This window comes from Budorcas taxicolor, chromosome 1, assembly GCF_023091745.1.
Source record: "Budorcas taxicolor isolate Tak-1 chromosome 1, Takin1.1, whole genome shotgun sequence".
Lineage (NCBI taxonomy): Eukaryota > Metazoa > Chordata > Mammalia > Artiodactyla > Bovidae > Budorcas > Budorcas taxicolor.
The window spans coordinates 107,186,776-107,202,051 of record NC_068910.1 but is presented as its reverse complement, the minus strand read 5'-3'; the positions used below and the strand labels follow the sequence as shown (position 1 = coordinate 107,202,051).

The following is a 15,276-nucleotide window of genomic DNA, read 5'->3' as shown; positions in this document are numbered from 1 at the left end:
TCGCCCAGTCGTGTCTGACTCTTTGCAACCCAACGGACTGCAGCATGCCAGGCCTCCCTGTCCATCACCAACTCCCAGAGCTTACTCAACTCATGTCCATTGAGTCGGTGAGACCATCCAACCATCTCATCCTCTGTCGTCCCCTTCTCCTCACACCCTCAATCTTTCCCAGCATCAGGGTCTTTGCAAAGGAGTCAAATTTTCACATCATGTGGCCAAAGTATTGGAGTTTCAGCTTCAGCATCAGTCCTTCCAATGAATATTCAGGACTGATTTCCCTTAGGATGAACTGGTTGGATCTCCTTGTTGTCCATGTGACTCTCAAGAGTCTTGTCCAACACCACAGTTCAAAAGCAGCAATTCTTCGGTGCTCAGCCTTCTTTACAATCCAACTCTCATATCCATACATGACTACTGGAAAAAACCATAGCTTTGGCTAGACAGACTTTTGTTGGCAAAATAATGTCTCTGCATTTTAATATGCAGTCTCGATTGGTCATAACTTTTCTTCCAAGGAGCAAGTGTCTTTTTATTTCATGGCTGCAATCGCCATCTGCAGTGATTTTGGAGCTCTAAAAAATAAAGTCTGTCACTGTTTCCACTGTTTCCCCAACTATTTGCCAAGAGTGATGGGACTGGATGCCATTATCTTCGTTTTCTGAATGTTGAATTTTAAGCCAACTTTTTCACTCTGCTCTTTCACTTTCATCAAGAGGCTGTTTAGTTCTTCTTCGCTTTCTGCCATAAGCATGTTGTCATCTGCATATCTGAGGTTATTGATATTTCTCCCAGTAATCTTGAACAAGCACTCCAGCTTGTGCTTCATCCAGTTCAGCATTTCTCATGATGTACTCTGCATATAAGTTAAATAATCAGAGTGACAATATACAGCATCAACACACTCCTTTCTCAATTTGGAACCAGTCTGTTGTCCCATGTCCAGTTCTAACCATTGCTTCTTGACCTGCATACAGATTTCTGAGGAGGCAAGGAAGGTGGTCTGGTATTCCCATCTCTTGAAGAATTTTCCACAGTTTGTTGTGACCCACACAATCAAAGGCTTTGGCATAGTCAATAAAGCAGAAATAGATGTTTTTCTGGAACTCTCTTGCTTTTTCGATGAGCCAATGGGTGTTGTCAATTTGATCTCTGGTTCCTCTGCCTTTTCTAAATCCAGCTTGAACATCTGACAGAGACATAGATCAAAATAGACCAGCGCTTCCCTGGTGGCTCAATGGTAAAGAATCCACCGCCAATGCGGAAGACTTTGGTTCAGTCTCTGGGCCAGGAAGATACCATGTGTGACCAAGTAACTAAGCTCATGATCCACCACTGTTGGGCCTGTGTTCTAGAGCCTGGGAACTACAGCTACTGAGGCCAGGTGCCACAGCTACTGAAGCCCCCTCAATGAGAAGCCTGCACGCTGCAACTACAGAGGAGCCTCTGCTCTCTGCAACTAGAGAAAAGCCCACACATCAACAAAGAAGCAGGACAGCCAGAAATAAATAAATAAAATTATTAAAAATAAATCAGAATGTAGAATCAGTGAGACTTGGTGACAGATTAAATGTGAAGGAGTGGTTAGTAAGGGAGTCACTTCGTGACTGATTAGGAGTTCATTAAAACCTGAGACTGAAGACTCGGATGAAGTAACTAGTTTTTGCAAGGGGCATCTTCTGAACATCTGAGTGAGATAAACTCAGCAGTGTGATTCTGCAAGTGTTTAATAGAAATAATGACTTGGATGTCATTGAGGTGAATGAAAGCAGTTACTATGGCTGATACGTTGAACAGTATGCATAAAGTAAAAAATTGAAGGAATGAACTTGAAGTTATATAAAGAGATTAAAGATGAATATACATCATTTATTGGATGGATGACATTGATTCTCCATTCTACCAAATAAGTTGTGGTGGCAGACTAAAGCTCTCATCCTTTCTCATCCTTTCTAGAAGCCAAAGTTTCTGGAAACTAACTTTCCCATCCATGGCACCTAGAGGGAGGGGACTTGGTATAGCTGGGGCCGGGGGGCGGCGGGGGGGACTCATTTACCCTGGATTTGGGATTTGGAGAGGGGAGACAGAGGTTAAACATGAGACAAAGAGAATTTTGGTTGCTTTGGGTGTATAATCAGCTGAGGAACCAGAACAAGAATCCTGTGCACATAGCAGTGGCATCGATAGTGAGCTGTGTAATTCAAGTTCAGCAGCAATGACAAGTGATCTTACTGAGCTAGAGCTGGGACATGTTTTTGGCTGTTGACCGTCTGACTTCTTTCTTTGTATCTTGCCAATTTCTCCAGTGGATTTCTCCAATTCCCCTAACATTTCTCCATTTCAGCCAGTTTTCATTCAGTTAACTCATTTCATCTTGCAACCAAGAGCTCTGGCTCACACAGAAGGAGAAAAGGAAAGAGAAGAAAAGGATACTGAACAGAGAAGGTGGGAATTGGAAAGCTGAGTGTTGGGAACTTAAAGAGAGGAAAATACTCAAAAAGGACAAAGGAAAGTATGGTGTCTAAAGTAAAATAACTGCTCTGGGAGAATAAGGAGTGAACAGAAGTCACTGAGTGTAAGAATCAAGAGTTTTTTAGTGAGAGCAGTCTCCATTTGAGGATAGAGTTGAGATCAGAGAATAATGAGAAGGGAATGGGAAGCAGGTGGCAGAGCAGTGAGGAGAATGAAATAAAGTATTTAAGATGTGGACAACAGTTGACATTTGTTTATCACCCACAGGCAGATGCATTTTTTCCTTGTAGAACAATATTATGCAAGTTTTCAAAAGAGAGAGGAGGGAATTGAGAAGAGAGTGGATAGAGAAGTGGAATGGGAAATTTGAGTGGATGAAAACAAGGAACAGCAAAAAACAGGAAGAGACTAAGGAACATAGTAAGTGTAGGAAAGACAAGCAATGAAGAAAGGAAATATCACAGAAGAGCTGAAGATAAGAGGAAAGTCTCAGTGGTTTGAGGGGGTAAATATCTATCAACTCTGGTTTCAACAAAGATTGTCAGCACAGGGAAACATTTCTTTTTTCTTTTACTCAAAATTCCGAGTTTATTTTCCTACGGAATTTGTGTATGAGTTAGAGACTTTCATTGTAATTTTACTTTTAATTTATAAATATATTAGCATTGCCTCAAAGTTATTTTCACTTTTAAAAGATGCTTTTACTTTGTTATTATTGTGATTAGAGCTGACTTTCTCTAGAAATCCTTCTGGTTTACATGCACAGCATTTGCTTCTCCACAGGTTTTATTAGTGAAATAAAATTGAGCAAAGACTGGAACTGAATAAAGGCAATATAAATATCCTGTGCTAACAATTGAAGTTGTTAAGTGTACATTTATTTCGAGTAAACATCCTTCCACCCAATCCCAAATCACTAAAAGTTAAAAAATTCTCAATTTGATATATGGGTACTTATTAAGTCATAAATCTGAGAAAAGCACTGGAGAAACATTTTCTGCATTTTTCTGTCTGTGTGTATACAGGTATATATTACAAAATTATTGTCAGAAGTGAGTGAAAGAATAGAGATTACTGTTTAACTTATTTAACAAAATTTAATCAGAGAATGTGGATAATTAAAGCAAATAAATATTTTGAACAGAGTTATCAGAAAGATTTCTTATCCAGAAAACATTATGACCTAAATCCTTAAACTATTGCTATTTGTTTGAAATTCTAGTTCACCAAAACTTGTCCTATAGAGTCATTATAATTATATTAACCAGATAATTAAAGAGTATATTATGTTCTTAAGAGTTATTTTGCTCATCCAGATTTTACTCTCAAAAATAAAATACTCACTATATTTTTCCATTTTTCAACTGATAATTTGACATTTTGTAAATCAAGTAAAAATTATTATAGCTGAAAAGAGGGATGCAATGAGGAGCCAAATGGGATCAGGGAGGCCAGCTTATGTGGGTAACACAGGACCCTGAAGAGCAGATCAGAGACTTTGTTCTATACCCCAATTTAAAGGAAAACTATTATGGGATTTTGAAATGGTGGTACAATGATCAGATTTTCCTTCTTTGCATTAACAGAGAAAGTTGTCAGTGTAATTCATTGAGATAAACAAATGTTCAGTTCAGTTCAGTTCAGTCTCTCAGTCGTGCCCGACTCTGCGACCCATGAATCGCAGCATGCCAGGCCTCCCTGTCCATCACCAACTCCCGGAGTTCACTCAAACTAACACACATCGAGTCAGTGATGCCATCCAGCCATCTCATCCTCTGTTGTCCCCTTCTCCTCCTGCCCCCAATCCCTCCCAGCATCACAGTCTTTTCCAATGAGTCAACTCTTCACACGAGGTAGCCAAAGTACTGCAGTTTCAGCTTCAGCATCATTCCCTCCAAAGTAATCCCAGGGCTGATCTCCTTCAGAATGGACTGGTTGGATCTGCTTGCAGTCCAAAGGACTCTCAAGAATCTTCTCCAACACCACAGTTCAAAAGCATCAATTCTTCGGCACTCAGCCTTCTTCACAGTCCAACTCTCATATCCATACATGACCACTGGAAAAATCATAGCCTTGACTAGATGGACCTTTGATGGCAAAGTAATGTCTCTGCTTTTCAATATGCTATCTAGGATGGTCATAACTTTCCTTCCAGGGCGTAAGTGTCTTTTAATTTCATGGCTGCAGTCACCATCTGCAGTGATTTTGGAGCCCCCCAAAATAAAGGCTGACACTCTTTCCACTCTTTCCCCATCTATTTCCCATGAAGTGATGGGACCAGATGCCATGATCTTCATTTTCTGAATGTTGAGCTTTAAGCCAACTTTTTCACTCTCCTCTTTCACTTTCATCAAGAGGCTTTTTAGTTCCTCTTCACTTTCTGCCATAAGGGTGGTGTCATCTGCATATCTGAGGTTATTGATATTTCTCCCGACAATCTTGTTTCTAGCTTGTGCTTCTTCCAGCCCAGAGTTTCTCATGATGTACTCTGCATAGAAGTTAAATAAGCAGGGTGACAATATACAGCCTTGACGTACTCCTTTTCCTATTTGGAACCAGTTCATTATTCCATGTCCAGTTCTATCTGTTGCTTCCTGACCTGCATACAAGCTTCTCAAGAGGCAGGTCAGGTGGTCTGGTATTCCCATCTCTCTCAGAATTTTCCACAGTTTATTGTGATCCACACAGTCAAAGGCTTTGGCATAGTCAATAAAGCAGAAATAGATATTTTTCTGGAACTCACTCACTTTTTTGATGATCCAGCAAATGTTGGCAATTTGATCTCTGGTTCTTCTGCCTTTTCTAAAACCAGCTTGAACATCTGAAAGTTCATGGTTCACATATTGCTGAAGCCTGGCTTGGAGAATTTTGAGCATTACTTTACTAGCATGTGAGATGAGTGCAATTGTGTGGTAGTTTGAGCATTCTTTGGCACTGCCTTTCTTTGGGATTGGAATGAAAACTGACCTTTTGCAGTCCTGTGGCCACTGCTGAGTTTTCCAAATTTGCTGGCATATTGAGTGAAGCACTTTCACAGCATCATCTCTCAGGATTTGAAATAGCTCAACTGGAATTCCATCACCTCCACTAGCTTTATTCGTAGTGATGCGCTCTAAGGCCCACTTGACTTCACATTCCAGAATGTTTGGTTCTAGTTGAGTGGTCATACCATCATGATTATCTTGGTCATGAAAATCTTTTTTGTACAGTTCTTCTGTGTATTCTTGTCACCTCTTCTTAATATCTTCTGCTTCTGTTAATAGAGTTTTGCCAAGAGAATGCACTGGTCATAGCAAACACCCTCTTCCAACAACACAAGAGAAGACTCTACACATGAACATCACCAGATGGCCAACACCAAAATTGGACTGATTATATTCTTTGCTTCCAAAAATGGAGAAACTCTATACAGTCAGCAAAAACAAGATCAGGAGCTGACTGTGGCTCAGATCATGAACTCCTTATTGCCAAATTCAGGCTTAAATTGAAGAAAGTAGGGAAAACCACTAGACCATTCAAGAATGACCTAAATCAAATCCCTTATGATTATACAGTGGAAGGGAGAAATAGACTAGATCTGATAGATAGAGTGCTTGATGAACTATGGACGGAGGTCGTGACATTGTACAGGAGATGGATCAAGACCATCCCCATGGAAAAGAAATGCAAAAAAGTGAAATGGCTGTCTGGGGAGGCCTTACAAATAGCCATGAAAAGAAGAGAAGGAAAAGCAAAAGAGAAAAGGAAAGATATAAGCATATGAATGCGGAGTTCCAAAGAATAGCAAGGAGAGATAAGAAAGCCTTCCTCAGCGATCAATGCAAATAAATAGAGGAATACAACAGAATGGGAAAGACTAGAGATCTCTTCAAGAAAATTAGAGATATCAAGGGAACATTTCATGCAAAGATGGGCTCGATAAAGGACAGAAATTGTATGGACCTAACAGTATTTTAACCTTCCATTAAAAAATAATGAATATTAGAAAAATCACTCTCTCTTACCTATATCTGTTAGAAATTGTTGAGATCCTTTCAGGGTTCGGGCTTTCTGAAGTAGAAAATATTCTAAGAGCACTGCAATGACAATAATACAGGTGACAGTTCTTTGAACACTGTTGCATTTTGGAAGCTTCATTATATAAGCTCAGGAAAATGTTATTTACATAACTTTATATAAATTTGTTTTGAAGACATGAGTTAACCAATTGTACAACTGTGTGCTTCTGCCAGAAGCAGAAGGAATGAAGGACTAAAATTCCCCTGATAGTACCCATTGATTAACTTTTGGCCAAAGCTAAACTGTTCTCCTGGACATTGTGGATTTGTTCATGTATGAGAAATCCAGGTTGTTCCACGGGGCATCACAGTCTCTGAAATCATGAACACCAGTCATAATAGACTGTTCTGGTTTTAACAATAGAAATTACATTTTATGTCCACTTTCAACCACAGATGACACTTCTGACATGTGTATGCAAACTCCGGTTTGTCAATAAATGTTGATGCTCTGAGTGCTTTGATCAGTATGGTCTTAGAATCTAAGATTCCTGTCAAGACATGACCCCAAGTGAATTTGTTCTCCTCAAACAAACTGTAGCTCATGTTACAGACACATGCTTAACTCCCAACTTTAAGCTGAAATATGGTGAGAAAGCTTTTTAAGCAAAGGTCTGGGGAAGGAGTAAAGGAAAAACAAAAGACCACAATGAGAGGTGACCTGTATCAGTACTTCTCAAACTTTAATGCCTGTGAGTCTCCTGGAGGTCTAGATAAAATGCAAATTCTGTTTCAGTAGATCAGGGCTAGGACCTGAGCGTCTTCATTTATAACAGGTGAAGCATATGGATATGGACAGGTGCAGTCCACAGGACCCTCACTATTGGAAGGACTATCAGTTTATCAGAGAGCCTAGATAACTAGAGAATCACAACACAGTAAATGTAGCTGAAAAGAGGGTTGCATGAAGAGCCAAATGGGATCAGGGAGGCCAGCTTCTATGGGTAACACAGAAACTTGGAGGCCAAGTCAGAGACTTTGTTCTACATCCCAATTTAAAGGAAAACTATTATGGGATTTTGAAATGGTGGTATGATCATCAGATTTTCCTTTTTTGCATTAGCAGAGAAAGTTCTCAGTGTAATTCATTCAGATAAACAAAAGTTAACTTTCTTACTCTTGATAATTTGATGTGCTATCTGAGTAACAAAAGAAAATGCTTAACCTCCACCTGGGACTTGGATGGCTAGATGGGGGGAAGCAAAAAGCATCATAGACTTATTGATCTGCTTCCTTAGAATTTTGCTGCTGAAAGCCAAAATAGAGGAGAAAAATATCATAGAAGAGAGGAATCATGCACAGAGAAAATATGAAAAATGCACAGAGAAATAGAGTGGGTAATGTGATGTGCAGTGGTAGCTTCAACATAACCAACACTTGGCTTAAGTATGATGTCCTCTTTAATTTTGGATAATTACTTCCTAACTATTTGGTTGTCTATCCTTGATGACAAATACCTGTATTACTGCTTCCAGTATGGACTTTTTTTCAATTTTAGTCATTTTGATAAGTAATAGCTTGTTGTACTTTCATTTGCATTTCCCTAGTAGCTAATTTTTGTAGAGTGTCTTCTTGCATCTTTCTTTGACATCTCTATAACTTTTTTGATGGAGTGTTCAAATATCTTACCCATTTTAGGTTGATTTTATTTGTTTTTATTATGAGTATTGGGACTGTTTCATCTATTCTGGATACAAGTCTTTTATCAAACATATGACTTATAAATATTATATCATTTTAGTCTGTTACCTGGATGACATTGTGCTTATTGGTCTTAGTGAGTAGGAAATAGTATTTATTAGGAAGCCACTTGCAGGACGGGAGTAGAAAATAAATATGACAACAGTTCAGGGATCTTCTATTTCCCTGAAATATGTAGGTGTCCAGTGATATAGAGCTTGTCCCCCGCCAAAAAAAAAAATACACTTCTAAGGTTAAGGATAAGTTGTTACATCTGGCCCTTGCTAAAAAAGAGAGGCACAACACAGAATGTGCCTCTGTGAATTGTGGAGGCAGTGTTATCCTCATTTTGGTGTATTTCAGCCCATTACCAATTGCTAGTTTTGAGTGGAGTTCGGAGCAAAAGAAGGCTTTGTGCTGTGCGTAGGCTGTTGCGCACACTGCTCTGCCTCTTGGGCCATATCCAGCAGATCCTGTGGAGACTGAATCAGCAGTGACAGCTCCTTGGAGCCTTTAATCAGCCTGTGAATGCAGATCGAAATACAAGCCCTTAGAATTTTGAGCAAAGCTCTGCCATCCTCTGTGGATAACTACTCTACTGTAGAGAAACAGCTGAAGGCCTGATAGTTAACCTTGGCAAAAAAAAAAAAAAAAAAAAAAAGAATGTTTAACCATGGACCACTAATTTGCTATGATACTGGAGCTTTCTTTGACAAATTGGATGTTATCTGACCCACTAACCATAAGTTTCAGTGTGCACAGAAGCATTCCTTCATCAGATAGAAACAGCATATACTTGATCAAGCAGGAAAAGCCCTGAAGGCACAAATAAATTACTTGAAGAAGTGGTTCCAATGCTATCGCCCTCCAATCCTGCCACAAAGGCTTCTGTGTCCCAGCTGGGGCCTGTGTCCTTATAATTAGTTGACCGAGAAGTCTGGGGCCTGACACAGATGGTTCTGCATGGCATGCAGGCACCATCAGAAAGTGGACAGCTGCTGCATGCAGCTCCTCTCTGTGACATTCAGGAAGGACAATGGTGAAGGGAAAACCTTCTAGTGGGACAGCCTGCTTCCACCAAGACAGACAACAATCCTCCCATTGATCTGAATGTAGACTACCACTCAGTCCCTTTGACTTTATATTTCTTTGAATCATGAGACAAAGAAGTGAATTGCTATGTTGGGTGAGGTGACTCCTCCACAAAAAGGTAATAAAGAGTATGTCTGGAATACACAACACCCTCTAGGATATCTCTTAGCATTGTTATTCCCATGATTATGGCCAATGAAAAACTTTGAGGCCAAACCACACAATAGTTCTAATGGTCCAGACTCTTTAGAAATTTGGGTCATTCTACCAAGTGAAGAACAATGACCACCTGAGTCAGGTGCTTGCTGAAGGCAAAAAGAACACAGAATGGGTAGTAGAAGAAGTTAGTTAAAATACCAACAACAATCACACGTCCAGTTATAAATATGAGGATTGTAATTGCCAAGAGATTTCCTTCTTAGTTTGATATGAATATATTTGTGTCTGTATAGCACTTGCGTTTGTTTTCTTTCCATTCTTATTCCCTTATCATGAGACATAAGATGTACTGACTTTACATTATCATAATTAAATGTTGTTAATTTGACACTGTATTACCCAATATCAAAGAAAATGAATAGTAAACTTCACTCAAGGATTTTACCTCCACTCTTGGGAAGAGGTAATACATTTTCAGTTGTACACAGCAGAGTTGTACAGCAGAGTTGTTAGGTGGAATTATTCCTTGTTATTATCATTATTTAGAAATAGAATATAATTTTAAGATATGTGTATGGGCACTAAGTTGATAGCAAGTGAACTTGTAATTGTTAATTTTATGTGTCAACTAATCCATGGGCTGTCCAGATATCTACTTAAACATTATTTGGGGGTGTTTCTGTGAGGGTCTTCCTGATTAGGTTGGAATTGATGAAATTGGTGAATTGGTCCCCACAAGAAGTGAGATTCAACGTATTTCAAATAAAGTGGAGTAAAAGACTTTTTGATGGCTAACAGAACTCCTGGGATTTGCCTCTGTTCACTCAAACACAAACCCACCTCTGCTGTGGAGTTAAATGTGATACCTGTCTCCAGGCTATACAGGTATATTGTATATATTGGGCTTCCCTGGTGGCTCAGATGGTAAAGAATCCACCTACAATATGGGAAACTGGGTTGGATCTCTGGGTTGGGAAGATCCCCTTGAGAAGGGAAGAAGGGAAGTGTTCTTGCCTGGAGAATTTCATGGACAGAGGAGCCTGACAAGCTGCATTCCTTGGGGTTGCAGAGTCGGACACAACTGAGCAACTGACTTTCACTTTCATACAGCTATATTGTATCAAAGATATCGTGCTCAAGTAATTTTCAGAGGTACAGCACTATTTTAGTGCTTAAAATATACCTAATAAATTCACTTATAAAACCATACTGAAGAATATACAAGCATGTAAAATGTTTTCCTGTGTTTTCTGCTTTAGTTATTTTAGTAGGATATGAACACTTAATTAAAATTCCCTTGTGCTTTTGAAAAAGATATAGACATTTTAAGGAATTTATTAGAAACTAACATGTTAGGTCATTAAAATAATGACTGTTATAACTACAAAAATTTGAACACCAGTCAACACATAACAAAATCTGATCTGCAGTTTTATGACTGTTTTAGTAGAAAGAGAACAGATATTATGTGACCTAAATATTCCTCTCTAAAATTTTCATCACTGAGTCTATGACTTTTTTATTTCTCAGGCTATAGATAATTGGATTTAACAAAGGGATTATGACAGTGTAAAAGAGAGAGTCCATCATATCGTGATCATCTGATTGTGTGGATCCAGGACGAATATACATGAAGAGAAGAGGCCCATAGTATAAAGAGACAGAGAGGAGGTGGGCTCCACAGGTGGAGAAGGCCTTCCTTATACCTTGAACAGATTTCTTTTTTAAAATTGTAAAGAGAACTAGTGTATAAGAGATAAGCACAGTCAGAATGGTGAACACCTGTATTGAACCAGAGAAAATAAAAACCATCAGAATATTAATAAAAGGGTCAGTACAAGAAATTTTGAACAGTGGCATAATATCACAGTAAAAGTTATGTATTGTGTTGTAACTGCAGAAGGTTAATCTAAATAAAAAACCTATATGAATAAAGGCATGAAGAACACCACCTACAAATGATGAGACCAGCAGTCGCATGCATAGTCTATTCGTCATAATCACTGGATAAAGTAAAGGGTTGCATATGGCCACATAGCGATCATATGCCATACTTGCCAAGAGAAAGCATTCTGTGGTTGCACTGACTGTAAAGGAAAAGAATTGTACCATGCATTCAGAGAGAGAGATCGTCTTGCTTTTGATGAAGAAGTTGACCAGCATCTTGGGAGTCACTGTGGATGATATGGAAGTATCCACAAGTGCCAAACTCCCAAGGAATAAGTACATGGGGATGTGAAGTTGAGAGTCATTCCAGATGAGAGCAATAAGTCCAAGGTTCCCCACAATGGTGATGAGGTATATCACCAAGAATACCAGGAACAAGGGAATTTGCCACTGTGGTTGATACTTAAGTCCTGTGAGAACAAACACTGTCAGCAATGTTATATTTTCATTTTCCATATCTTCACTGGAAGTCTCCTGAAATAAAATGCAAAAAAAATGAAGAAAGAACATTCACTAGGGTTTTATGAATTGAAAGCTTGGAAAGTGGAGTCACAATAAATCATACTTCTACCAGAATGTCCTTTTACTTTCATAAAATATTACTATAATAAACTATTTGGGGGATCTGAAGAGATGCCAATCAGTACAATAATTTCAGTTCAACTAATGTGCTGAAATTAATAGATTTACATAAAAGAGACATTCTAACCATTTGCTAAATTTGTGGGGACTTGATAGACTGTGGTAGGGAAATTCTGACTCTGGGACATGGATTATCAGTCAAGGGAACAGATGTTTAAAAGAAGCAGGATTATAAAATGAATTGAATACCGTGTGAAGGATCTTGAACACTTTGCTTCAGGTAATATGTACGTAGCGAAAGTTTTCAAGACAGGGAGAGACACTGGAGAGTATTTTAATCTAGTTTTTCATTAGTGCAGAAAATAGATGTCATGGAGGAGAAGCTGGGGTCAGGGATACTCTTCAGGAGATGTTGCTATTGTCCAGGGGATTTCTAACCTGATTATCCATCAGAATTGTTTGTGGAACTTTTTAATGCAGGATATATATTGTGAGATATTACTGTAGAAATTTATTCAGTGGATCAATATGGAGTTCTAACAATCTGTACTTTAAAAAATGCTCCACAAGTGATTCAAATGCATGTATAGTGCCTAGTCCATTGGCAATATAACTTTGGTAGTTATGAGAGAGACAAAGAGATAGACGCAAAAGAATTCAAAGTGCAGTCACTAGGACCTGTTGACATAAGATATGAAGGGGTGGGTGAGTGAAGGAGAGAGGAGGTATGCAGTGACTGACTAGATAATCATCAAAAATTGAAATCAAGATCTCAGCTGCACAGGCCAGTTTGTGGAGCGAGCATCCTCTGAACATTAAGAGGAGATGTACTTAGTAATATAAGTCTACTATACCTTAATATAAGTAGTGTCTTAGGAGTTCGGGGAGTAGCTGAAGGCATATTTACTAATAACCTATCAATTGAAGAGTGTACATAAAGAAGGACATGGAAAGAAACTTGAGGAAGTTATATTAAAGAGGCTAAACAGTGGATACACAGCATATGTTTGCTAGCCAACATCTGATCGCTTTTTCTGCCACATAGTCTTGGTGGCTAGTAGAGGTATCACCCATTCAAGAAGCCAACAGATGATGGCCATAATGATCTATATGGGAAAAGAATTTTAAAAGACTAGGTATATGCGTATGTATAACTGATTCACTTTGCTGTACAGCAGAAACTAACACAACATTGTAAATCAACTATATACCAATAAAAATTAATTTTAAAAAAGAAGCCAACAAAGCTAGAATCTGACTTTTTCATTTCTGTTGCACACAGAGTGAGAGAATTTGATCTAGATTTGGCAAACCAAATCCACAAAACCTCCATTTAGAAGATGGAAATAAAGAGAAAAGGTACAGGAACAAAAGAGAATATTGGTTGCAAAGACAGCGATATCAAGACTCCAGCAAATGCATCCTGCATCCATGGCCGTGGCATTGTGTCAGCTGGCATTCCAAATTCAACAGTAGTGACAGCAGGTTTCATTGAGCTGGTGTTGGAGCATGATTTTGGCCGTCGATTGGCTCCTTTGCTTCCTTCCTCTGTTCCAGATTGTTTTTTCACCCAATTTCTCTGTTCTCTCTTGCATTTCTATGTTAAAGCCATTTCCATTCAATTAACTCATTTTCTATGGTAACCAAGAGTCCTAGTTCACAACAGAGAAAGACTAGGGAGAGACCAGAAAAGAGTTCTAAGCCGAAAAGTAGGAAGGAAACTGGAAAGCCGAGTGTTGTGAACTTAAAGAGAGAAAAGATACTCAAAAAGAACTACAAGGACAGAAGGACATGTCAAACACCCAAACACATGGTCTAATAGGACAAAGGATGATCAGGTTTCATTGAGTGTGAAAATTAAGGGATTTTTAGTGGTTTTAGTGAGAGCCACTTGCATTTTGTGATTGAATTGAGGCCAGACAATGGTTAAGAAGTGAATGAGAAATGAGTGGGTGGAAGGGTATGGAGTATCCCAAGAAAGGTAGAGAACCATTGGCATTTCTGTACTTCTCCTAGACACTTACAGGGTTTTCTTTTTTCCTAGAACATTTTAATGAAAGTTTTCAAAACATGGGAGAAGAAGGAGTTGAGAGGAGAAAAGAAACAGGAAAAGTGGGAAGGCAGTATATATTGATGAAAGGAAAACAGCAGAGAGATGGTAATAGATGGAAAATATCAGAGGCATAGATGGATAAGTATAGGAAAGACAACCCAAGGAAGAGCTGACAAGGAAGTATCTGAGAGAGGCAGTATCCAAGAAAGACCAAAAAGGAAATACAGGTGTGCCCCTCTATTCAAAAGTTTGCTTTACTGCCCCTTCTCTTGTGTGAAAGAACTATATTAATAACCGAGTGAGATCTGAAGAGGAATTTTGCTATTACCAATAAAAAGGCAAAAGCAGTGCTCAGCATTTCTTTTGCAGCAAGCAATTATAGAGACAACACATACCCCCAGCACCCAGAGTGACGCCACCAAGCTCCTTCCTCAGGGAACTATATCTATCTTTTCAACATCAAGTCATCATAGCTCTGAATTGTGTTTGTGAACATCTGTACTTTATCTTGATTTATTTTGTGCATCTGTTAGGAAGATGGGTCCTAAGGTAGTAGCTTCTTCAGTTTATGCCATTTCAGCTTTTAAAGGGTTTCATAGGAATGTTCAACTTTCAGATAGTGAGGGGAAGCTGTAAAGAGAAAGGCTCAGAGACTCAGGAGTGAGTGTTTTAACTGTTGTGCCCTGAGGTTATCTGTCCTGATAACCTTTATTTATTCAGTTTATTTTCCTATAGACTTTGTGTATGAAAAGGAGACTTCAATTTTAAATTTTATTTTACAGATTTTGTATTGATAATAAATATATTGGTACTGTCAGAAAATTCCATATTTAAAATTGCTTTCTCTTTGTTATTAGGGTAATTAGAATTGACCTTATCTAGAAATCCTGCTCATTTAACTTGAGAGCACTTAACTCTCTACCAATTGTGGGATATTTAGTTTAGCGAGAAAATCAAAAACGGCCAAAAAACTGGATCTTGAATACAGGCAATATAAATAACAATCATTGATAATTTCAGTTAGGTAGATTTTTATATGAAATTTCCTTCCTTGTTCAATCCTAATCAATAAATAATTGAGAATTATAAAATTTAATATGTGTGTGGGTACTTTGCATGCATGCTCAGCTTCACAGTCATGTCCAACTCTGCAACCCCATGGACTGCAGCGCGCCAGGCTCCTCTGTCCATGGAATTCTCCATGCAAGAATACTGGAGTGGGTTGCCATTTTCTAC

General features: G+C 38.6%; 1 protein-coding gene across 1 annotated transcript; it reads right to left on the bottom strand.

The window, feature by feature from the left end:
- Positions 1 to 10,931: 10,931 nt before the first annotated feature.
- LOC128046372 (olfactory receptor 5H2-like) lies at positions 10,932 to 11,900 on the bottom strand. Its single transcript, XM_052638444.1, has one exon. It carries the CDS (start codon positions 11,859 to 11,861, stop codon positions 10,932 to 10,934), a length of 930 nt encoding a protein of 309 aa, XP_052494404.1. The 5' UTR covers positions 11,862 to 11,900.
- Positions 11,901 to 15,276: the final 3,376 nt, after the last annotated feature.